The following is a 27007-nucleotide window of genomic DNA, read 5'->3' as shown; positions in this document are numbered from 1 at the left end:
TATTCATCTATTTAACATACCTTAGACGGTTTTAAAAACTCTTTTTCTCTTTTGTAATTTTTAAAAATTAAAAAAAAATGTGAATTTTTTAAAACCCTTTTTAATGTAGGCCAGTCAGTTCTAATATAGTGTGTGATAAAAGAGGTCACTTTTGTTTACATACACATAACACTTTATAACACTGAAATAATTCATTTATTTTTTACAATTATTCAAAGTAATTTTTCAATTAATCTTGAGCACGCCCATGGATTGGTCGGAGGTACCAGTTAAAATTATGCTAATTACTCTCTCGTTCATAAAAATAAACTATAAGGGAGGCTTACATTCGACGAAGAATGAAATAGCTGTTGATGATGACGACGATTATAGTACACAATATTAAAAGGAATTTGTTGTTAAAAAACTGTTACACTTTAACATATAAAGAAGCCAAAAAGTGTTTCATTATGTATGAATAAAGGAATGAAAAATAATAAGCAAACTACGAGTACATACAAAACTGAAGCAAATGAAGTTGAATAGAATCATCTTAGAAACAGTTACAAATGTAAAACAACCCGGATTTATAGGTTCAAACTCCTGTTTTCGTTGGACTATTACGACATTGATAACCCCTCAAATATATCATTCAAAAACACTAACAATATCTTTGAAAATAATAATCGTATGTTTTAGTAATGATTCCAAAAACAAACAGATACAACAAAGTAATTACAGCAACAAATACTATTTTGAAATCATTTTGTGATTGTGTGCTTATATAATAACCATCCAATTTAGAACAGTGTTAATACGTCGTAGAGTACAGTCCACTGATCTACAAATATCAAAATGGTGCATCTATTAGCTGTGTCTGTCTTTGTAATCTTAAGCTGTAACAGTGTTCTTGGTGTGATAAATGGCGGTGGAAACAATGTCAACCATATTCAATTTTCCCCTATACAATTTACAACTGAAAGTTACGACCAACTTCAGGCAAGACCATTCCAGCAAAGTGGTAAGTTACCTTATAGTTATATAAGAGAAAGAAATATCTCGTTTTTAGAATTACGAAAGCGAGTCTTTGCACTTTTTGCAACTCTGTATAAATCTTTTATTGCATTGATTTGTCTCGCCCAACTAAAGCAGCATGTTTTCCTCAATATTACCGAGATCGTAGACGGGGAGGAAGAGAAAATGTTGCATCCTATTAAAGAGGTAATACGCATGGATGTAAGCAAAGCAGTACGGCAATTGACAGTGAAAAAAGAAAAGAAAGAATCTATGGTGGATATGTCTTCAATTTTTAAAATTCCGTCAATTCGTATAGACATCTGCGGTCCTTGGCACTTGTAACAGTTTCCGTAGAGTCCATATAGAATACGTAGTCTAAGAGTCTACATACAACTTCTTTTTCTTAGAGTGTCTGTGCGCCTTTCGATAAGGATTAGCATCGAGACCCATGCACTCTCTTATGCTTTTCAACCATGAACATCTTCTCTTACCTGGAGGTCAGCTTCTTTCAATTTTCTGTCCATTAACAACCTCAACAGCTCATAATGTCTTCTCTGGTGCACATGTCGTAGATAACTGGTTTTGTGTCTATTGATAATGTTAAGAAGTTCTCTGTCATAACTCATTTTAAGCAATACCATGGTATTTTCAAGAGTCTTTTAAATACCCACATCTCGAGAACTTCCGACAACACCTACTCTACATGCAAGTGGGAGAATGAGACCTGATAGGAAATATTTGTTTGACAAATACTGTTCTTTCTTCTTCAATTTTAACTTCATCGCAGATCCATTTTTAGTTTATTGTGTTTATTACATTGATTACCGGCTGTCAATCTATTACTACAATTTGGTCTTGGTTGATTGAAGTACAAAACGTTTACCTATGGCGTCAATAATGTCTAATATGCGCTGAAGATTCTCGAAAGTTGGAGCTTGAGTTGCCGTATCATTTGCATATCATATATTGTATTTTGGAATTCCATTATTCTTAATTTCACTGCTTTCTCCTTTCAAAGCCATTTGAAATATCGTTTCCACGTAAATATTAAAAGGTACCGCTGACAAAATGTAACCTAGGCGCACTCCTTTACATAAATTGAAGGTATCTATGGATAGATATGAGTTGAATCTCATTTATGCCGTTTAGTTCCAGCGGAAATATATAAAAATATATTTACTTTATTTTTTTTTGTAGATTGCAACATGGGAACCGAACAATTCAGTATCGTAAAGTGCCTGGCTTTAATAAGAGTTTGGAGATGGAGTTCACTCGACAATAGATGCGTTACCGATATATACACCGGATGTAACGCTAGCAAGAACAACTTCGGAACCGAGGCAAAATGTTTAGAAGTTGCCAAACCCATATGTGGCCACTAAAGTCCATTTTGAGGTGAAATATACTTGGATAACTATATTTTTGACTGTAATATATTTTTAAGATTGTTTCTACATTTCATTGCATCTTTTAAGTAATTTTAACATAAAAAACTAAACAAAAATCACATGGTTTCGTTCTCCTCAATATTTGAACGTAATTTTTTTATTATACGCTCTAAAAAACGAGCGAATGCCGAAAAATGCGAAAGTACTTACCAAGAAATTGCAAAAAAAATTGAACACTTACCTGAAACAAAAAATAAACATTAATATCAAATTATTTTCTATAATAATATAATATAATCGAATATTCGAGAACGAATCGACCGAATGTGCTGAAACTTTGCACAGTCCATATTTATAGTATTGTTTCATGATTGAACAAAGGAATTTTCAATTGGTCGACTCGTTCTTGTTTTCTACGGAAAAAATGTTTTAAAAACGATGAGAATCGGAAAAACGCTAAAAAATATTAGACGAACATTTATTCAAACTTATTCAAAACTATAAACCTCATTTTTTTTAATTCCTTCGTTCAATGACGAAACAATATTATAAAGATACACTGTGCAAATTTCAGCAATATCGGACTATTATACTTGCATATGGAATAAAAATTTAATCGATCACATCTTAAAGATAATGATCATCTATACACCCACATGAAACTATCTACACTCAGATGCAAAGAAACGCAACGGAGAAAATTTTGGTCAAATTCAAAGTATTTAAATTTTTTTATTTTTAGCCCCATTTTGATGATTTTTTTAGCACACTGTGTATAAATTTATAAATTTTAATTTGGTACAGTCAGTTTTTTGATAAAATTTTATATTTGACTTATTGTACAGGGTTAATTAAAACGTGGTTTTATTATCCTAACTTTGAAACATCCTGTGGAATAATTCCGTTTGCTAATTTTCGTAAAACCCTATTTTTGGGTTGCAACCATTTCTCCTAAGCATTGTGTTTTTTTTTTCATGTCAAAATATGCCTTGATTCATTTTTTAGAGCCAAATGAATTTGCCACCCACAATTTAGGACCGTTGTAATAATGATTGTTTTGGAGTTATTTTGTAATACGACGAGGTGGCTTTGGTGACTGTTATCATTATGTCATATTGACACTTACATTTTGTTTACCTATGATTGATCATGGTTCTTAGTGTCGAAGATTGTGCGAAAGCCGTTTACTCTGGTTGAAGATGGGCGAAATTATGAATATGTGGCTAGAGTACTACACAGTATAGATCTTCACAGTCGAAAAAGGAGTTAGACAGGGTTCCATATTGTCACCGGCATTATTTAACATATACTCTGAAAATATCTTTAGAGACGCCTTGGACGAATCAGAAGATGTGATTGCTGTAAATGGCCAATTTATAAACAATATTAGATATGCATACGATATAGTATTGCTGGCAGAAGTGCGCAGGAGCTCCAAAGGATGACGGATAACGTTGTAGAAGCCTGTAACAAATGCGGCCTAAAACTTAATTGCAAGAAGACAAAAATAATAATCATTAGTAAGAACACCAACATAAACGCCCAAATTACAATAGGAGATACACCGTTAGAAAGAGTGGAAAAAATATGCTATTTGGTCTGCAATATTAAGGATACTTGGGATCACAGCTACGAAATAAAAAGTCGTATTGAAAAAGCCAGAAGCTCTTTCAACAGCCTTAGGAAGATTCTCAGCAACTTATCTTTAAGTATCAATATACGCATAAGAATTCTTAGCTGTTACGTCTTAAGTGTCCTCCTCTATGGAGTAGAAAGCTGGAGCCTTACAGGAGATTCCATAAAACGATTAGAGGCATTTTAAATGTGGTGCTACCGATGTATGTTGAGGGTCTCATATATGCACCACACAAATAACATAACTATTCTCGAGAGGCAAAAAAAGACAAAGAAATTATTAACACCATAAAAAACAGAAAATTAGCTTACTTCGGCCACATCATGCGTAATGATAAATACCGACTTCTACAGTTGATTCTACAAGGCAAGATTGAGGGTAAGAGAGGCCCTGGACGTAGACGTATATCCTGGCTGGATAATCTTAGGAAGTGGACTGGTCTAAATATCTAGAAGTTAGGCACATTTAGAAGAAGAAGTACTACACACTCATCGCTGTACCATCCAAAGGGTAGTGGAACGTTTTATACGAACTGGAACAAACAAGCGTAAAGCGGGAAGTGGCAGGAAGCTCAAAAGCTTTGCGGGATTGTTATTTAACAGCGGTGCAAACAAGGAATCCGCTTTGAGGTTCGAGGTAATAATATAAGTGTATTTACAGTTCGTCAAAGATTACATGAATTTGGTTTGCAAAGTTACAGACCAGCAACTGGGTCCAAATTCCTTCCACGACACAGAGTGGCTAGACTACAATTTTGCAGGGACCATTTACATTGGAATTTAGGACAATGGAGTAATGTTCTTTTTACAGATGGTCAAAATACTGTCTTCACTCATCAGATCGCAGAGAACCAGTATAGCGTCGAACTGGACAGAGATTTGGTTAGCTATGGAGGGGGTTTGGTGATGGTATGGGCAGGAATATCCCGAAAGGCGCACACTAATTGAGGGTTCGTTGACTGCACACCGGTATATTGAAGAAATTTTATTGAATCCCGTAGTACCCTTTTCTCAATATATCGGCGATTATTTTCTATTAACGCAAGATAATGTGCGACCCCACTCTGCAATGTGTGTCACGCAATATTTAGAGGAAGTTGGTATTAATAAAATGAACTGGTCAGCGTGTTCGCCAGATCTGAACCCAATAGAGCACGTTTGGGACATGCGTGGTAGAAATATTAGAGGTCGCGCAGTCGCACCATCCTCACCTAATGAATTTCGCTTGGCTCTAGAAGAGGGAAGAGGAATGGTAAAACATCCAGTAAGATGATATTCGCAAACTCATACACAGCATGAGCCGAAGTGTACGGGCAGTTATAGAGGCTAGGGGAGGCAATACAGAGTATTAAGTTATTTTTTAGTAGTTTTTCTTTGTTATTTGCGTACGTAGGTTAAGTTACATTTAAGTTGTTTTTTTTTATGTTGTGTTATTGTTATCATTGTTCATTAAAATCAAGATCACGTCGTTGCTTTTAATCATTATTTAAATACAGTGCTACTGGGATGTCGACATGACATTCGTTCGATATCAGTCACCAAAGCCCCATCGTCGTATTACAAAGTAATACAAAAGATAATGGTAATAATAGGAAAAGTCGTAAATTGTGGGTGGCAAAGTCATTTCGCTCCTAAAAATGAACCAATCCATATTTTCACATGAAACAAAAAACATAATACTGAGAAGACATGGTTGCAACTGAAAAACAAGGTTTTACGAAAATCCCCTAACGGAATTATTCCACAGGATGTTTTAAAGTTAGGATAAAAAATCACCTTTCGATTAACCCCGTATAAAAGTCAAATATAATATTTTATTCAAAAACTCACTATACTAAATTAAAATTTATAAATTTTTACATAGTGTGCTAAAAAAATTATCAAAATAAAGCTAAAAATAAAAAAACTGAAATTGTACATCTATTGCAAAATATTTCGAGTGTATATTGAATGTCATTTAAATATTCTACCATTATACCGAATCGATCTATTCTTATCTCTATCCCTTTGATTGTTTTTCATCGTAACTCCGGATCTAGGGAATCTTTCACAGTCATATCTATTATATTCGATTTGAAATACAACATAAAATACAAATGAGCAAGCCTTACGTTAAATAAAACGTTGAATAGGGTCCATTTTATATCCACTTTTTATTTATTTGTACAATTAAAAGGTTTGAAAGTCGAGCAACAATCTGTAATTAGACTCATGACTAAGTATTTACAAAATGCATATCATTTAAAGGTAATTCTTTCTGCCTTTAAAATAATTTCAAGGCAGCAATTTTTTTCAAAAAAAAAATTTGTATATTATATACTATAATTTTTGTTCCTTTAAATCCAAAAAATGCCTTCTTCTTCTTCTTCTAATGGCGCTACAACCCTTTGTGAGTCTTGGCCTGCTTAACAATGTTCTTCCATTCTGCCCTGTCGGATACTTTCCTTCGCCACTGCCTGATGTTCATGGTTTTAAGATCCCTCTCTACGTCGTCTATCCATCTTTTACGGGGCCAAAAAATGCCTAGTGCCATCAAAACTTGTTATCAAAGATCAAATGCAGATTTAGAAGATTATAGCAATCACCTAGTACTCCAGTCTTAAGAGACGAAAATGCCACTGAACCTCTAACAAGCATACGAACAAGCTTAATTTTGCTGAGAATGTCAATTTTGGTACACAAAAAAACATGCAAAAAGTTTACCTCCCTTACTTCGGGTAGGAGAGGTAAACTTTTACCTCGTAATGGGAAACCACCATCGTAATGGGAAGGGGAAACGGAAAAAAATACGATTTACAAAGAATCTGTGCATCGTAGAAAAAAACATTTCAAATAAAAAATGTAGCTGAGACAATTTTGAACAAAAATGTTCATTAGCACTTTTTGTGTAGAATGAATCGTTTTCTTAGAAACAACGCTTAAAGCGACCGGTGATTTTCAATGTCAGGTACGCGGACGAAATCAATTTTCCATGAAATGATTTGATCTGTTCCTGACGTATATAAATGATGGAAAGGAAGTAATCGTAGATTTTCATAGAAAAATCCTTATGACTGGTAAAAAAATAAAAATCCAACACGTGTCACAAACAAATTAAAACACATTAGTAGATAACAAAACTAAAATTTGTGTACTTAATGAATCATAAAGATCGGTTTCTTTTATTATCAACTAAACTGAATTCAGATGAAACTGTGAGACACTTTTTATTGACAAACATCTCTTGAAATTATTAGGAAAATTTTGGGTTTTTAAGTGAACAAATCGATCATAGTTGCGTACCATATTTACTTAATAGATGATAAGAAATTCCGAACGGAGGACGCAAAAATTATGTCAACAGTTTTATCGTATATATTTCTATAACGATTTATTGATGTCGTTAATCTAGCGAGGAAGCTGGCACCAAAACAAGTCGTTAAAAAAATTGTGTTCGATACAGACAAGATGGTTTATCTTCGAACGGTGATATTAGTTGTTTTGTTGGTGATCGGTTGTTCGTTGCAAGAAAATAGGAGGCAACAACGACCGGAGACAATTGCAGAATTGGCAGCCAGACCATTTCTACACAAAGGTAAATTTTTTACTTCATGGCGTTAGCGCGTCTTATTTTGTGGATTTTTCGGTTTCATTTAGTTACTCTCTCCATTGTAGATTTCCATTTAGTATCAAAATTTATGTTTTTATCTCATTCATACTTGTGAAATAGCTCCAAAATATCACTACAAATCATCATTTCAAAAAATCAAAAATTCAAAAAATTCGATATTTTTCCTCATTTTTTCGCATACGTACATATATCTCAAGAACTAGATTTAGAAAAATTTTGTATAGGACATAAAAGTTTTGTAATTATTATATTTCATATAAGACAATGCTAGTTACAAATCTTAAGAATTATTTATTATTGAAAAAATACTAAAAAAACCCAAAACAGTTAAAAAAAAAGGTTTTATTGCGAGTTTATATTCCTGACTAAAATCAAACTTCATTAAAATCGATTTAATAGGTTTTGCAAAATAATTTAGCAATCAAAATTTTTTTAAAAATGAATAATTTTCAAAATTACGCAGCTCAAAAAGTAAAACTTTTAGATACTTGCAAATATATTATATATATAGTAAGGTCTCGTTTTATGTGGTGGATAGGTTACACAGAAAAGCGCATATAAAAAAATTGCATAAAAAAGACATAACTTGCTTTGAAAAAGTAGGGAGCCTTCTAAAATTACTTAAAACCAAGACAAAAACAAAAAAGTTTCCAGAAGTTAAAAGAAATAGGCTACATGATAAATTACTTCGAATATACTTCTAAGAAATTCATACAAAATATATGTGAATATTTATACAGTGTGGAAACTACTTATGGAATAAAATTGTAATAATTATTAGTTCACCTAATACTCATCTCCCTTAGTTCACTCTAAAAACCTTTCTTCCAATACATCTTACTTTCTATCTATCCCACTCTTTTCTTTTCAACCCAAACTTCATGTCTTAATCACTATAACCAATACTTTCCATGCTTCTATTTCGACACTCCCAAATTCAGATCAGATTATCCATCATCCACCACCCATTCCATATTATTAAATTCTTATTTTACTTCTCTACACAATTCCCTCAGGGTTTGGCTTCGGTTCTCTGGGGACCTCAGCCTTTCGTAGTCTATCCGTTTATCACAATTCTCTCAAAACACCTTAATTTTCATTCTCTTTACTCAAATTTAACAGAGCCACATACAACAATTTCATTTTACTATTATAGTCAATATAGACCAATAGTTCATTCAACTTACCAACTTATAACTTAATCTTTTATCTTCCTATGTACCTAGTGTTGCTTTATAACAGATAGGGCTTTTTCTCAAGTTATAAGTTAAGTACTTTACGACCAATATATTACAAAACCACTTTCAACCATCAAATTTTGTCCATTTCATACTAGTCAACACACAAAATATAACTACTTCACTCAGTTTGTCAACATCCAATCAGATATTCATATTCATGAACTTACAACTCAAGAAGTTTTACATTTTCCAGGTACCAAATGTTGTTTTTTGACATACAGGGCCTAATATAATTGAGTTGTAAGTTAATTTTTACATGAACTTTATATCATAATAGTTTTATTTCATTCATTGAACAACATCCTCACATATTAAATATATCAATTCCTATATTTTTTCAAGAACCCAACTTTCCACCAGTGTCTAGTTTCCATTTTCCAGGTACCAAATGTTATTAAAACATAAAGGGCCTTATATAAGAATCTTTTCATCACACCACTCGACACTGTATAGTTGGTTGCCTAACTATAATCACATAATTTTCTCACCACAATTTCATTTCACATACATAATTTAAAACAATAACATTGATGGTTGATACTGTTATAATTTTATTTTATTTCAACTTTCACAATTTTAAACAACGTTGGCTTCTGTCTTAAATAGACATATACAGTTACACTGACTGCTCTGTCATAACTTCCGTCTTAACCTACCAAGATTGTCATTTCAATCAGTTGCTTTGACAAAGTCCTCGTAGACATACCGTCTCAGGACTCGCAACTAATGTAGAGTCATATGTCGCCATGTTACCAATCCAACGGTAACTTTAACATCGTAACTGTAAATTAGACATAATGTAAATCAAATCTTATTTAATAATTCTTAAAGGGTTTTTACCCACATATTTAGTGGCTACATCCATGTATTAACTTGTAAGTATTAACCACACTTTTACATTAACCTTAGTCAAAACTTAAATCATTTTATGTTCTTTTTAATTAAGTGGTTAAATACTATTTTAGGACACTGATGATGGAATATTTATTCCGAAAACGTTTTGTCAATGCAACATAGCCCAACTGGGTTTTTTATATACCTTTTTATAAGGGATTTTATTCAAAATTTTTTAATATATGGTATACAGCCAAATACAGGAACTTTGTTTCCTTGTGGATTATAAATTTGAATGTACAGGGTGATCCACGCAAGTCTGGCATAGTCCATAATCCTTATTTTTAATGAAACACCCTGTATATTTTTATGTTTTTAAAAGATTCTTAACAACCTGTTTTCAACGAACTATATCATGTAGGGTCTATAATGAATAATACAAGGTGACATTTTTAAATTAATAATTTATCACGTGTTGTGGTATTATTTTAAATTAGCTAAATACACACAATACACTTCTACTCTATGAAGAGCTTTTTCCTAAATTAAATAACCACTTACAGGAATTCTTCTTTGAATTAGTTTCTCAATCCAAATTGGATTATAGATTTTCTTATAGCAACCTCATTATTCTTAATTGCTGTTACAGTTGATTCGCCTAAAATAAAATGTTTTCCAATTGCCGTAGATCCTTCTCCTTTTTTAACTCTTTTCTAAAAATGAACTTTTACATGTGATGTTGGGGTTTAAAGTACTTAAAATATGATCAAAATTTCAAAGCGATCAGTCAAATTACTTAAAAGTTATTTTATTTGTTTACACCAAATTAAATTTTTTTGCAACAATATTAGAAAATAACAAAGTTACTGTAATTCTACGGGTAGCTTATGAAAGAAGATTTATTATATCAATATTATTAAAAAAAAATGAAGAAATCTAATTTTAAATATAGCAAAATAATTTTGCAAAAACATGTTTTTTTTCTTATAAACAATTAGAATAATTGTTTAACCATTATCTGCAGCAATTTAAACTTTTCGAGTCGTTCTCGTACCGCTCGTACTGTTTCGCATTAATATTAGTAACACACTTCTTCTTCTACTTGTTGGAGATCTTTCGATCTGTTTAATTCTGAAGCTGCCTCTGGTTAATTTCCTGGGAGATAGATTGCCAACTATCCCTTCAGCTTTTAGGTGGTCTTCCGGGGGGTCTTGAACCGGGCGGGTTGTTTTCTAGGGTAATTTTTGGGAGTCTAGTCTCTTAAATGATTGTACCACATCCTCTTACGCTGCCTTCCCCATCTTACAATATCTTGAATTTTGCACTGCTCTCTGACGTTTGTATTTCTCACCCTGCGTCTTCTTGTTTTGCCCACTATTGTTCTTAGGGTTTTCATTTCGGCAACCCTTAGCATCTGTTTCGTTTTAGTAAAACACATCTTAATAAAAATGTCTATATTGTTTTTTTGTGTTACAGATTGTTCGAAACACGTCCATACCGGATTCGCTTGCATGGCCTTTATGAGACGCTACAAATGGAACCAGAAGGAACAACAATGTACCCTTGCGATATACGGAGGTTGTCGTCCTACCAAAAATAATTTTCAAACGGTGCAGGAATGCCAAAAGGTTGCGGAGCCCGTATGTGCAAATAGGTTGTAGGCTGCACCAAAATAGAATAGTAAAATTTTATGTTAATATTAGGTTTTACATGTACTGAAAACGACAAATGTTTGTTGGATCCTTAAATTTAATTATTTATATTTTATACTTATTAAACTAATATTTTGTCATATGTTTTCTTTTACAAACACTTCTGTAATCATTAGTGTTAAGGTTTTGAGGTTTTCTCGCATGTCAGTACTCATTTATTGTCAAATTTTGCATTCATTATTAAATATTGATGACTTTGTACTTCAGCATCAATATAAATAGCTCTATATTGTAATAGAATTGAGAATGTCGAGGCACTTCAAGAACTATAGCACCGTGATGATAATGTTGAATATATTGTCATAATGTAATGTGTATTAAATTACCATATTTACTACTACTACTACTAAGAATTTCCACAGTTTTCACCTTATTCTGTAACATATTTCTCCAGCTCTGTTTCTTCTTCATATTCCTCAGTTTTTCGCTTTTCAGGAATAGTTCTTTCTTGCTCTTCTTCTCCAATCATTTCTGTTCATCGTGTCTACTTTTTTTAAACCTTTCTCTCTCTCAAGTCCTCTGACACACAGTCCTTCCGTCTCCATCTCGTCTTTCCCTTAACTTCTAACAGCTCTATCCTTTGTCACATATACTTTTTATTTCTACGTCCAACTTGACCAAATCATTGCAGTCTTTGTTCTTGGATCTTTTTGAGACTGTTGGCGCTTTCCCTAATTAAGTCGTTCCTTATCATGTCTCATCTGGTTTCAAAACTTCGTTTGCTAAGGGGCCCATGGCGAAATTCATTATATCTCTAGATTTTGGTCGACATTTTCTTGTTCAGATCTTTCTGGCTGTTGTTAAATCTCACGATTTATCTTATTTCCGAACTCATCTGCTATTACAGCCTTTCTTAGGAGTGGCTTATTAGGTTTCTTCTGAGTTGTCGGAGCTTATTGCTGCGTCTGCACGTATGACAGGTTTTCGCAGATTTAATACTGTTTCTAAACCTTCTATTAATGATAATGTAGTCAATTTGATTTCTGACTATCTTTCCCTCTAGATTAGCTGGAGATTTCTAGGTATATTGTCGTCTTTTAAAATGCAGAAAGAAAGTACTTGCTATATTGTATTTCTCTTCTTCTCTTCATTACAGTCTTGTATATCTCTCCTTATAGGCAAGGAAGAGCTTGGCGTACCAATAGTTTCTAAGCGAACACTAAAAAAATTTCAATTCACAAGCACACACCAGATTAAGGTTCAGAATAGAGCTCTTTTAAACGGGAGAGTAGAGGTACAGAAACAAAGCACCTGGATCAGACAGCCTACCAGTACAAATATTTAAATTTTACGCTCAAACGTTTATGACGTTCTTTAAGAAAATACTGACATATGCATGGTAACATGCAGGGTCTCAATATTTTGAGAGATAGATCTGTCTTTCCAAACTTTAGTTAGGCAACTAATCGCATTTTTTGCTATACCAATACGTCTCCGCACTTCTGCTTAGTGTGGAATCTGTCGACCACACTGTAGTAACTGTAGTATTTCACCTGGTATTGAATCAATTCCAAAAGATTTATTTCTCTTTAGCGATTTAATTGCATCTTTGACTTCAGCGAGTAAGACAGTGGGTTCTCTTAGGTAGTCAGAGGGCCATTGATGTTCTGCTGGTACCTCGTTATTTTTATATAACTCGCCAATATTTCGTCAGTATCGGTCTTTAGATTACCTTCCTTATCTATTACAGACCACGTTTGAGATTTAAATTCTCTGGTAAGGAGTTTGATCTTTTGAAATAAATCCCTCGGTTCATTTCGACAGCCATGCTGTCGACAGCTCTATCTGTTTTGTCTTATGTTCTTTTCTGCGTTGAATCACAGTCCACGTATTATCGGATATCCACAGCTTACAGCCTGTGGAAACCGCTGCCTTACAGTCTTTTGCAGCCTCGATTACCTTATCTTTGAGATAGATCCAAGTGCTCTCAGGGTCACTACCTACTTGGTCTAAAGAAAGAACTTGTTCTAGTTTTTGTTGGAATTCGTTGATCTTTGATGGATTTAAAGACTTGGAGGAAATGTGCATAACAATAAAACGTGCTTAATACCAACGTTTGTCCCTGATACTTCACAAATGACTGGCACTACGCAATAAAATCATCGGAACCTACAAAAGAGACTTTGTTAAAAACAGATCTACCACTGATCACTACCATCCATCAGTTAAATATTGGTAAAAACGACGAAATGTAACATATTCTATCACTATACTTTGGTGAGCGTAAGCTTCTTCGCGAGCTTAAGGCAGTTTAGTTTTAATTTTCACAGGCTCCAATAATATTCATCTGTGATAGATCCAAAAGGAATGCTATTCCAATTAGTAATTAATTAAAATTCATCATCATTTTGCCACCATTTCCTATTGAGTCACTCCCATTTTCTCCAGATCATTTCTGACTGAATCTGTCAATCTTTTTCTAGGCAGTTCTAGAGACCTTCTCCCATCTGGTCTTTCATAAAACACATTATTTACATTATTTATAAAGCGATTGTTGTAACTGCATATCACACTTCCTGCTCATCTTAATTAATTAATTGTCCAATTAATTAAAGTGGGAAAAGTCCAATTGAGAAACTCCAATTTGCAAAAGTAAATTGCGAGCCAAGTGGATGTCTTAGAACCATTCAAAACCATGTATTAACTCAGATTGTAGTCTATATGAATAAAGATTTGAAGGAGATTGGGGTGAGAAGAGGGAAAAACTGGCATACCAGGATGAAAGGATGTTCCAAGGCAGACCAAGGCTCACAATCTAATGCTTTTGGAAATTGAGTTTAAGAAACAAAACAACTGGGGCTGCATTTGCATCTAAAGCCGATAGTTTTAAAATAAATGTCAATTAATATATTTTGTTGAGTATGTTATGGAATATTAGTTCTTTCGCTTATTATAGGATAAAATATATACAAAACAAATAAGAACAAGTCTCAGACAAACTCATTTGCGATATGCTCTAACGCAACACTATATTATGTATTTCATAGCAACGTTCCATCGAGACTTTACGTTGGTATTAGGAAGCTAACACCCAAATATTCCTCCTTTTGTCGTAAATTAAGGCTCTAATTCTATTTTAAGGTCTGTTAGTATCCGTGCTTTGAAAGTTCTTTGTAAACAATCCGCTAATGTATATTGTGTCTCGAGAAACGACACTTAATCTCAATTTACTACGAAATTCGCTGCAAGGGTCTCTTGACCATGTCTCGGCACAGTCTACCAACAATTTAAGCCTTTAAAATATATATACGCAAACAATAAGTAGTAAGAAATAAGGTTTAATTAAGAAAGTGAATATAAATTGTAGATATTTTAATGCTAGAATTAGAACTCGTCTCAACACACGAAGAATTATTGAGTTTTTATACATTTTATAATGATGATCAGATGAAAGTATTACGTAAAGTAAAAGAGTCGATCTTTCGACCAAGTACATTATTTCTATTCTGCTCTTATAGTCTCCTCATAATATTTAGTCGTCAGAAGTACTTTTATTAATTACAGGCAATAGTTAATTACTTTGTTTAAATCGAAAAACATAATTAGAAACCAGATAGATTATATATTGGTAAATAGAAGATTCAGAAACAGTTTTAAATCTGTCAAAACATATCCAGGAGCGGACATTGAATCTGACCACATACCTTTAGTGGGAGTCATGGATGTGAGACTGAAGACAATAAAGAAAAAGTCTAGACCTAACTACGACATGACAGCCCTGCAACATCCGGAAGTTAAAAAGCAAGTGGGGGAATATATTAACAATCAAGTTAAACAACTAAAAGAAGAAAATAACATCCAACGAGAAATCAATCAATTCGAAGAAATAATTAAGAAAACTAAACAAGATCTGCTAAAACCAAACAAAGAAGAAATCTTGGACGACTCCAGAAATCCTTCACTTAATGGAACGCAGAAGGTTAATTAAAGGAAATAAAGATGAATATAAAAAAATGCAGGCTTACATCAGAAGAAAAATAAGAAAAGCTAACGAAAAAGAAGCTGTAGAGAAATGTAAAGAAATAGAAAGACTACAAGCCAAGCATGACAATTTTAATGTACACAAAAAGGTAAAAGAAATAACGGGTACTTTTAAAAAGCGAACACAAATGAAACTCATAGATACCAATGGAAAATTAATCATTGACACCCAAGAGATGAAAGACAAATGGAGAATATATTTGGAGACACTTTTTCAAGATCAAAGAACGGATTATAGGCATCCATTTTCAGAGAGGATGACAGGCCCGGGCATACTTAAATCCGAGGTAGAAGAAGCAATAAAACGGATGAAAAGCAGGAAAGCTGTAGGGCCTGATAATATCGAAGCTGAATTTTTAAAACTCTTGGAAGAAGAAGGAATAAATTGGATCACGGCTGTCTTCAATAAAATATACAATACAGGAATCATCCCTGATAAATGGCTAGAATCAGAATTCATAGCGATACCTAAAAAACAGGGGGCTAAAAAGTGCGAAGAATATCGAATAATCATCCTAATGAGCCACATGTTGAAACTGTTTCTTAGAGTCATCCATGGAAGAATTTATAAGAAGTGCGAGGAACAAATATCGGACAGACAGTTCGGCTTCATTAACGCAGTAGGTACCAGAGAGGCACTTTTCGGAGTACAGGTACTGATTCAAAGATGCAGGGACGTTAACTGCGACGTATACACGTGCTTGATCGACTATGAAAAGGCATTTGACAGAGTTCAACATCAAAAGATGATAAACATTTTAAAAGAAGCAGACCTGGATGACAAAGACCTCAGAATAATTTCAGAACTATACTGGAATCAGACCGCATACATGAAAATTAACGGAGAAGAAACAGATCACATAAAAATACTACGTGGAGTTAGACAGGGATGTATCCTATCGCCGTTGATATTTAATATGTACTCAGAGAAAATTTTTAACGAGGCTCTTTACGGAATAGACGAAGGCATCCTTCTAAATGGTGAAAGAGTAAACAATGTTAGATATGCCGACGACACCATGGTAATAGCAGATAGTTTAGAGGGACTTCAGGGGCTAATGGGCAGAATAAACGAGTACAGTCAACAGTACGGACTAAACATTAATACCCACAAAACGAAACAAATGATTATCAGCAAGGAGAATATAAATGGGGCTCATCTATACATTAATGGGACGCAGATAGAGCGAGTAAAACAGTATTGCTACCTGGGAACTATTATAAACGAACAGTGGAGCAATGTACATTAAATAAAGTGCCGCATAGGAAAGGCAAGAACGGTCTTTAACAAAATGAGCGCCATCTTCAAAAGTCACAACATATCCCTAGATACAAAAACGAGACATTTGAGATGCTATGTTTTCTCTGTGTTGTTGTACGGGGCGGAGGCATGGACGCTTACAGACACCACTATTAAAAAACTTGAAGCATTTGAGATGTGGCTTTATAGAAGAATGCTGAGAATATCATGGACAGCAAGGATCACGAACAAGGAAGTTCTAGAAAAAATGAAGAAGGAACCAGAGATTGTGTTTACGATCAAACGCATAAAATTGCAATATCTGGGACACGTTATGAGAAATCAGCACCGTTACTCCCTGCTGCAGTCTATATTGCAAGGTAAAGTCAAAGGTAAGCGAGGACCCGGTAGAAGGAGAATATCATGGCTGCGGAATTTAAGAACATGGTTTAAGAAAACCTCAACGGAGCTGTTTCGAGCCGCAGCGAGCAAGGTCATGATTGCCAATATGATTTCCAACATCCGAAACGGATAGGAACCAGAAGAAGAAAGAAGAAATCGAAAATATTTAAAACTATTGGCATGCTAGTACCACGTGTCACTAAGTAAAAGCTGTGGCAATTTTCTGAGTACACTCTATATAAATGTAATCTCGTTTGCCACCAGTTATATCTGCAATGTTACACATAGCCCACCTGATAGCGGGGGCGTCAAAAGACGTCGATAAAAGATACCGCTTTTTCCCACGGTGCCTAGAATTTTCCCACGTCAAAGTTTCACAATATATTCACTCATTCACTTGTGAATCCAGACTACTGACCCAAAAGCATTGATATTATTTTGAGATCTTCACAGAGTTGTCAACAATGTTCGCTATACTTTATTTTATTTAGCAACAGCTCTGATTTGTCCTGATCACCAAGCTTTACACCAAAGTAAGCGTGATAAGCTTTCTTTATAAAGTCTGTTGTGTTTCGTTGATGCTTTCCTATTGTTAAATCATCACACATGTAACAAAATATATCAGGACTGTTTTGATGACATTATGGCGCGATAAACAATCATAAAACCAAATACAACTCGATGCTCGGAACAACTGACGCTAACTAACTGTATTTACGAAATACACAACTGTCAACCGTCAAGTTAAGGGCATCGGTAGTGTTGCCATTTAAATAAAATTAAACATAATGTATTAAAATATTTTCTTTTGAAATATAAGTATTTTAAAGAAACAATTTTAATGCAATTTACAAAATATCAATAAGGTATTTGTTTGCACTTCTTCTTCAGGTTCCTTCTCCTGTCGGAGGTTGGAAATCATCATCGCTATTTTAGTTTTATTGGCCGCGCTTCTGAATAATTCTAATGAGCTGTAACCGAACCACTCTCTCAAATTTCTTAGTCAGGATATTTTGCGTCGTCCTAGGTTTCCCTTCCCTTGCATAACTTCTCGCCCCTCATTATATGATCCAGATATTGAATCTTTCTAATTTTAACAGTTTTTATGACTTCACATTCTTTGTAACACCTCTATATTAGTTACTTTTTTAGTCCACGATATTCTGTGGATTCTCCTGTAGCACCACATCTCAAAGGAGTTTAATTTTTTGATTTCAGACTGTTTTATTGTCCACGCTTCCATGCCGTATAGTAAAGTAGAAAAAACGTAACAACGTAGCATTCTTGTACGGATCTCTAGATTAAGGTTAAGGTTGCAAAGTAAGTTCTTCAATTTTATGAACGTGTTTCTTGCCATTTCTATTCTAGATCTGATTTCTTTTGTTTGATCTCCATCTTCGGTTAGCGACGTTCCTAAACATTTATATGTTGTTACTCTTTCGATCGTTGTATTATTGATGATCAGGTTATCTACATTTTGTGGTTTTTTTGAGAATATCATTGATTTCGTTTTCTTGAGATTCATTTGCAGTCCGTACCTTTCACATGCATTGTATACATGTTGTATTATGTACTGTAGATCTTCCACGTCACTTGCAAATATGACCGTATCATCCGCATATCTAATATTATTAATGCTATTTCGGTTGACCAAAATACCTTCCACAATATCCAATAAAGCTTCTTGAAATATCACTTCACTGTAGACGTTGAATAAGAGTGGTGAAAGTATGCACCCTTGTCGAACTCCTCTAAGTATACTTACTTCCTCTGTCAGTTCTCCTTCAACTCTTATTCTTGCTTTCTGATTTTGATACAGATTCGAATAATTTGTAGATCTCTACTATCTATGTTTTTGGTCCTAAGAATACTTAAAAGCTTTTTATGTTGAACTCTGTCAAAAGATTTTTTTAAATCTATGAAGCAAGCATATTATGTCCTGATTCATATTCAGACATCGTTGTGTCAGAGCATTGACTCCGAATAATGCTTCTCTAGTTCCTAGATCCTTTCTAAAACCCACCTGTGAATCACTTATTTCTTGTTCTAATTTCATGTGGATTCTGTTATGAATGATTTTAAGGAAGGTTTTCAATGTGTGGCTCATTAATGCAATTGTCCGATTGTCTGCACTAGTACATAATATTTCACAAGGTTTTTTTAATTTTGTGAAAAATTTTCACGTGATTGGCTTAAACCGAATTCATATTCAGAATCAGCGTACTCGTATTATAGTGTATTTTTATGTATGAGAGAGTAATAAAACAATAAATTATGTATGCAAATCCCTAAACTGTTGATACGGGTGACTCAATGAAAAACAGATATTTGTCAACAAGTTTACAGAAGTATATAGGAAAACAATTTTAAATTGAGTATAACCACCAGGTATAAAGGTTGAAGCAGAATAGAATACAATAGTTGTGAGGGTTACTAATCCCTAAATAAGGTTGCCAGTGTCGGAGTGATGGAGGTTAACAGGTACTAATGAATTTGCAAGAAATGTAAGATGTTTATTTTATTGGTTATATATAACCAATAAAAGTTTAATAAGTACCTACCTATTTGCAAAATAAAGTTTAATTCTTTAGATAAAATAAAACGTTTTATTTTATCTGAAATGAGTGCATTCGACGAAGTAAGGGTTTCAACAATTTACATTTACAACATTTAATTCTTTAATTCCAGGAATCTACGACAGTAATTGACTAGATAATTACCTTCTAAACTTAGTCCACAGAAAATGTGATAGTGGGTTTTTCCATTTTGTATATAGGAAGGTCCAAGTGGCGTATTCAAAATTCTTAACAGTTCACTAAAAGTAGGTACTTCAGTTGCAAGGTGCAGTTTATTGTGTATACTAGTGTTATGGAAAATTTGGAAGTGCCGTGTAAACGCCGAAAAATTGGTCCTCTAACAGTTAATGAAAAAACATTAATATTTAATTGTTTTAAATCATTTACAGACAAACGTTTATGTGAAAGTGTTGATGAGACCGTTGAGTTAGTTAGCAGTACACTTGGTGTTGGGAAATCTACGATTTACAGAGTTATTAAAGAAGAGAAATGTTGTAGTTTTCAAATGCCACGTAATGCTCCAGGGAAACCAAAATTTCAAATAGAATATCATTTTAAAGAAGGACTTCGACGGAAAGTGCATGAATTCTTCTTTAGACAAGAATTTCCAATATTGGATAAAGTTCTTGTCTCAGTTCGAGATGATAAGGATTACCCAGAAATGAGTCGAAGTACGTTATGGAAACTTTTAAAAGAAATAGGCTTCCGCTGGAAAAAGAATCCCAGAAAGTCTATTTTATTAGAAAGAAGCGATATTGTCATATGGAGAAGACATTTTCTAAGAACCATAAAGGAAATGAGAAACCAAAAAAGAAAAATATTTTATCTTGATGAAACATGGATCAACGAGGGTCATACACCAAATAAATTTTGGCAGTATGAAACTGTTACAAGTCAAAGGCACGTTTTTGTAAATAACTTATCTACTGGTTTAAACCCACCATCAGGAAAGGGACGCAGGCTGATAATAGTACACATTGGCAGTTCAAACGGTTTTGTTGAAGGTGGTTTATTAACTTTTGAATCAACTCGTACCGGTGACTACCATGAAGACATGAACGCTGATGTCTTTCAAGAATGGTTCGAACAAATGATAGATCTTCTTCCTAAGAACTGTGTAATAGTAATGGATAATGCAAGTTATCACTCCAGACTTATAGGACTGCCCACAACCAAGTGGTTAAAAAAAGACTTGCAGAATTGGCTGAGTTCAAAAAATATTACGTACCATCCCGGATCTATAAGAAAGGAACTTTATTCGTTGTGTGCCCTTCATAAAGAAAAATTTTAAAAATACGAAATTGATGAAATTGCCAAAAATCGTGGAATGACAGTACTTAGATCCCCACCATATCATTGTGAATTAAACCCGATTGAACTGGTATGGGCACAGATAAAGAGTGAAGTTTCAAGAAAAAATACCACTTTTAAAATTCATGATGTTAAACAGTTGTTTTTGGAGGCCGTAAATAATGTAAAACCTGAAAACTGGGAAAAGGCAGTAAATCACACTATTAAAGAAGAGGAAAAAATGTGGAAGCTGGACAATATTACTGAAAAAATGATCGAGCCAGTTATTATAAATCTTGGTTCTGAAAGTTCATCTTCTGAATCTGATTTGGATTTGTAACAAGTAGCTGTAAGTTTTATATTAATATTTTTATTCATCTATTTAACATACCTTAGACGGTTTTAAAAACTCTTTTTCTCTTTTGTAATTTTTAAAAATTAAAAAAAATGTGAATTTTTTAAAACCCTTTTTAATGTAGGCCAGTCAGTTCTAATATAGTGTGTGATAAAAGAGGTCACTTTTGTTTACATACACATAACACTTTATAACACTGAAATAATTCATTTATTTTTTACAATTATTCAAAGTAATTTTTCAATTAATCTTGAGCACGCCCATGGAGTGGTCGGAGCTACCAGTTAAAATTATGCTAATTACTCTCTCGTTCATAAAAATAAACTATAGCTAAGGACACATGTCAAACTCACAACACCAAAAATCATGTCGGTCTGTGTAATAAATTGATCGATATTCTCAAAAAAACAACATGCTTGTAAATTTTTAAGTTAATGAACTGCTTGATTTTCAATACTTATAAAAAAGAAAACATATTTATGTAGTTTTTGAACGCGATCTGACTTTCCAATTCAAAAATTGATTATACCAAACCGAATGTTGTCTTCACACCGTTAAACAATGATTCAGCACGTTCAGGAAGGCCCACGATTCAATTATAGCAAACGCTACTTAATACTGATTAATCCAAAAGGCATAAAGTTATCAACTTCTCCGCCATCCCACATCCGCGAGCTTCGTTTTGTATGAATCATAACAACCCGAATTTTGTTGACTAAAGGCCGTCAGTTAAATAATGCGGCAATAAACGTCAGAAATTAGAAATATAGAATTAGGGGTGGATGCGAGTGAGTAGGGTTTTGAACACGTTAAACACCGCACATTAGAGGGGTGCTTTTCTCTTTATGTCCCGACATCCGACCAGAGACGTCGAAAACAAATGAGGGTTAAGGGTACGCGAGTGTGTTGCCGGATGTGCTTTAGAAGTCGGAACTGTCCGCTGCATATCTTGACCTTTCTGCAGTAATTTTGGTGGTAGAGGAAATGAAAAAAGAAAAATTTCAGAACGTTCTCACTAAAAAGATAAAAAAAATTGAAATTACTAAAAATAAAAGGGGTTATTTTCTGAGTAATAGTATAAATAACTTTCCTATCACGGGCAAGAGGTAGAGGAGAATTAACCGAAGCTAGCAAAATGGATATGGTATACAATGGCCAAAGAAGGAACTGAACAGGAAGATCCGAGCCGGGAAGAAGGCACTGGAGAGAACTGTGTGACAAGTTTGATGAGTATTGAAACTTGTACATTGTAAAATTAATGAACTGAAAAAAAATTTCTATCCAGCTGTCTCACCTCTAATTATTCTATCAATACTTCCGTTGTATTCCGCTTTCGTCTCCCCTATTGACGTGACAACGTCTTAAATTAGGTTGTGGCTCGGAGTCATTCATGAAAAAGTGTAACGCCCGCTCACGTCTGTTACAGTGAGTCACCGAACGAGAGAGAGGCCCGCCGGACCGGCGAATGCCTTGCGTCTCTCTCCCACTAAAACATGATCGGTCCGCTGCGCGCGCAGCACTAGAGAATTAGGCGCGTTGAATCGGTGCGTGCTTCCGTGCTTGTGTCTCTGTCTTTCTCGAGCGTTCTTGGCGTTCAAGACACATTACAGCAGAAACACTTCCTTTCATTTCATATTTCTCCTATCATCGTCCTATCCTCAACAAAATCACTCAAATAGAAATTAGTTAAGTTTAAGTTTACATGTACAATGTTTTAGTAAACAAAATATATTTCTATAGTTAAAATTTGTGCAATTCTTATTTTCATTCAATTCCTTGTTCCTATTGTGCAATTTAATAATATTCATATCAATAAATATTCTACCGAGAAAAAGACGTTGTCACGTAAAATCTTCGCCCGTAAAACCGACTTTACAGGCAACCGATTTTTTTTATTATTTTCTAGTTCTAGTATCAGACCACCTTGATCTTGGTCTTTTTTTTTATCAATCTGTTTTTTTTTAATTATAAATTAAAATTCGTGTAATTCTTTTACGTACACCTTGTTTTTTTTTAACTTTCTGATAAAAATGTTTAATTTATTTATAATATAGTTTTCTGCTATCATTTCTAGCTATTCGTACACTTTTCTTTTTTTGCTCCTCATATTTCTTTTGCTTCGTTCTTTTTAACATTGTAGTATTTTTGTTTCTGCCTGTATATAGTAGGAACAGAAAATGGTTCATAATCTTTTTGCGTTTCTAAGACTGATAATCTAAACATTTTGGAGTCTGTTTATGATAAGCAGATTGCTCTTTCGAGGAGGAATATTTTCTCACTAGAAATTCGTTTGATAACAGTTGCGTTTATTGAGATTTTAGAAAAAATTCGCTGAATTGTCCCATCGTCTAGCTGAGCATGAGGTAAGTGAACGTCCACTTAGAATATTTCCGACTTCACTCGCGGGAGAATGAATTTGGTAATTACTTGACTTCCAGGTTAGCGATCGAAAAGATCGTGGGGTCCAGCCCAAGAGGGTTGTTGGTTTTTTTTTGCCGCAGTTGGGTCAAAATGTTTTAAGATACAATCGCAGAATGTTTTTTATCTGCTGAACCACAGGATTCAGTCAAACGACTTAAATAATAAATTAACCAATGCCTTGCTGGAAAGTCGAAACAAATTCTGTTCTAGAACTCAAAAAGAAGGGAAGATTAGCCAAAATAACAGGCAACTAATGCAGAAAAGAAGAGAAATGAGAAGCGAGACGGAAACTAAATCCGACGAACTACAAAAATTAAAAGAAATATCCAAAGCTGTCCAAAAAACTCGAAAATACAACCAAGAACAAACCGAGCATATCATTAAGAACAATAGAATTATAAAAGTATTGAGAAAAAGACTAACACAGGGGACAAGGCAGATAATAAAGATTAAAGATGTAAATGGTCACCTTACAACCAACAGAGAGGAAACCCTTAAAATAGTTGAAGCAACACAAAGCAAATAGCAGAGAAGATCAAGTACCAGAAATATTAACAAAGAAAAAGGGTATTGTCAACCAAGGATCAGAACTACTACCGGAAATCACAATAGACGAAATAAAACTAGCCCTAAGAATAACAAATCTCCAGGCGAAGATCAGATTGTGTAGTTACTGATGCAATCAAAATCGGAGGCACTTTCCTAGTTAGGAAAATAAAAAACTTTTTTAACATGTGCCTTTGGACAGTAATATACCCGACAAATGGTACAATGGTGATATAATTCTATTGTACAAAAAGGAGATCCTCATGAATTAGAAAACTACAGACCTATAAGTCTTCTTAGTCACCTATACAAACTCCTTACAAGAATAGTAACGAATCGTCTTGAGAAATAAACTTGATTTCTACCAGCCAATGGAGCAAGCGGAAATTCGTACCGGATTTGGAACAAATGATTACCTACAGAGCATTAAAACGGTAATAGAAAAGACTACCGAATACAATCGACCACTCGTTATGGCTTTTGTAGATTTCCATAAAGCCCTTGACACGGTAGAATTTGACAAAATTCCGGAAGCACTACAGGCATGCCGCATGTCGGTGAAACTACATAAACTACTGAGTATATCGCTTCGTGACCGATTTAGAAATGAAGACTTAAGACGAAGAACGGGAATTACCGATGTAATTTCCCGAATTGCCACACTGAAATGGAACTGTGCCGTACACGTCGCCCGAATCAGCGATGAAAGGTGGACGAAGAGATTGCTTGAGTGGACGCCGAGATTAGACAAAAGAAGCAGAGGAAGACCCCAAGAGTCTCAAGAAAATGTCAAGAAATTGGATGAAAAGTGCTCAAGATAGAGCACAATGAACAAAAATGAGGGAGGCCTATGTCCAGCAGTGGACCCAAAGAGCTGGGTGGTGATGATGATGATGAACCAGAGAATTATAACTGATTTTATTTATAACTTTTATTACATACGTATTTAGTGCAATGCAGTGCCACGTTTTTCAGTATGTCCCTAAATTTTTTTGGTATTTCGTAATAATCTTTTTGTGTAAAAAAAGTTTTGTGTTCAAAAGTTTGTATGTTTAGTATACCTTTTTGTTTAGCTAATTTGTAGGTATTTTTTTATTGGATATTAAGTCATAATATCGATAATATCAAGATAATTATGCCAAAACTGAGGTAATGTCAAAATATTTATGTCTATTTTTGCAATGATTTTCTGGTTTAGAGATTAAACCTCAAAAATATCATCAATCATAAATCTCTAAAGCGTGAATTGGGAAATTTTATAATATCCGCTTTGCATTTCCCACGTAACACCATGTAATTCCAAAAGAAACATGAAAAGAGTATTTACATATTGTTTAGATAATGTGATGCATATACTAAATATTATTGGTGCCCTCCTTAGAATTTCGTAAATAGAATCTACCTCAGAAGGCTCTAAAAGTATTCCTAGACTTCATTATTGGTTGAGACTTCACAAATACCGAATAAAACGAAGAAAACTCCTCGAATAATTTAGCTAAACGGTCCAAAATCGATCTCTATTTGACTTTCTTTTCGTCGTGTTTGATTTTTCCTTCGTTAAGTCTTTTCGACTACGTCACTGCAAAAGGCGGCCGTCTGAGTAGCGAGTTCCAAATGAAATGAATACCAAAACGAGAATTTGTTTGCTCGCTTAACATTTAGGATTTTATACAGCTCTTGGCCATTTGTTTAATTATTCGCGTTAGAAAAGCTTCTACGGAACGCTTTTCTGTGTAGTAAAAGAGAGTAACTAGTCCTTTGGTAGAAATGTTCAATGGAAGTTAAGTTTCGTTAAAGAATTTTATGCGCCCGTTTCATCTTCTATCTCACGTGTTTCGTCGTTTTTTTGTTTTTTACGAGACTAAAGAATGTTCGACCATGAATAAATACATAAATAATACATTATCTTGAAATTTAGAATATATTTTCAGTAAATTGTGGATTATAGATTAGAACAAATGAATATAATAAAAACAAACATCGTAGGTATCAACGAAACGAGGCCATCATCAATATGATGATACAATTTCTAGTATTTACGATTACAGGTAAATACCAAACGAATTACTTGAATATTGTAGAGCAGAAATGACAAAACAATTAACAACATTAATTAATAAAATTATAAAACACAAAAAAATGCCGAAAGAATGGAGAACGAGACTAATTCTACTATTCAAAAAAGGAGATAAAAAAAGACACCTAGACTATTTAAGATTACGCCATTTTTAGTCATTGAAAAGAGGATATTCGTTAGCCATACAATGTAATTAAAACATATTCACTCAATTGCTGAATAATGCAAATAAACTTCAGACGATCTTTTTTATGCCTACATAGCACTGAAATTTTGCTAAGAAAATTTTGAAAAAAAAATCGGTTGCCTGTAAAGTCGGTTTTACCGGCGAAGATTTTACGTGACAACGTCTTTTTCTCGGTAGAATATTTATTGATATGAATATTATTAAATTGCACAATAGGAACAAGGAATTGCCGCTATAAACTCAGTTTCTCAACTTTTGTGTCAATCTAACAATTAATCAATCAATCATAGTTTACGATAATGAAATATTAGTGTACAATTATTTACCTTTATTGTTGTAGTTGTTGTAAATGACGAATCTACTCACGAATTGAAGACAAATCTCACGATCTCACGATTAAGGTCTTAAATCTTACGATTTTTAAATTTTTTTTAAATTTCAAGTGTTTCTAATAAAATGCATGGGAGGAAATCAGCTTTTTTTAGATTGTCACCTTGATATATCCATAAATTGACT

The 27007-nt window shown here is 33.8% G+C and overlaps 2 protein-coding genes and 1 long non-coding RNA gene across 4 annotated transcripts in view; 2 read left to right on the top strand and 1 right to left on the bottom strand.

Moving 5' to 3' along the window:
- LOC140449368 (tyrosine-protein kinase-like otk) overlaps window positions 1-27007 on the bottom strand; it is a 296812-nt gene that overhangs the window by 145473 nt on the left and 124332 nt on the right. The gene's annotated exons all lie outside the window — the stretch shown is intronic.
- On the top strand, window positions 567-2444 carry LOC140449373 (uncharacterized). Its single transcript, XR_011951792.1, has 2 exons — window positions 567-1000; window positions 2194-2444. It is a non-coding gene; the product is annotated as an uncharacterized lncRNA (long non-coding RNA).
- On the top strand, window positions 7405-11498 carry LOC140449372 (kappaPI-actitoxin-Avd3b-like). The gene is made up of 2 exons (XM_072542526.1): window positions 7405-7593; window positions 11181-11498. The coding sequence occupies exons 1-2, from the start codon at window positions 7467-7469 to the stop codon at window positions 11363-11365; spliced, it is 312 nt and encodes a 103-aa protein (XP_072398627.1). The 5' UTR covers window positions 7405-7466; the 3' UTR covers window positions 11366-11498.

Source organism: Diabrotica undecimpunctata, chromosome 9 (assembly GCF_040954645.1).
Source record: "Diabrotica undecimpunctata isolate CICGRU chromosome 9, icDiaUnde3, whole genome shotgun sequence".
Taxonomy (NCBI): domain Eukaryota; kingdom Metazoa; phylum Arthropoda; class Insecta; order Coleoptera; family Chrysomelidae; genus Diabrotica; species Diabrotica undecimpunctata.
Note: the sequence above shows the minus strand (reverse complement) of the source record. Positions and strands in the feature narration are given on the sequence as shown.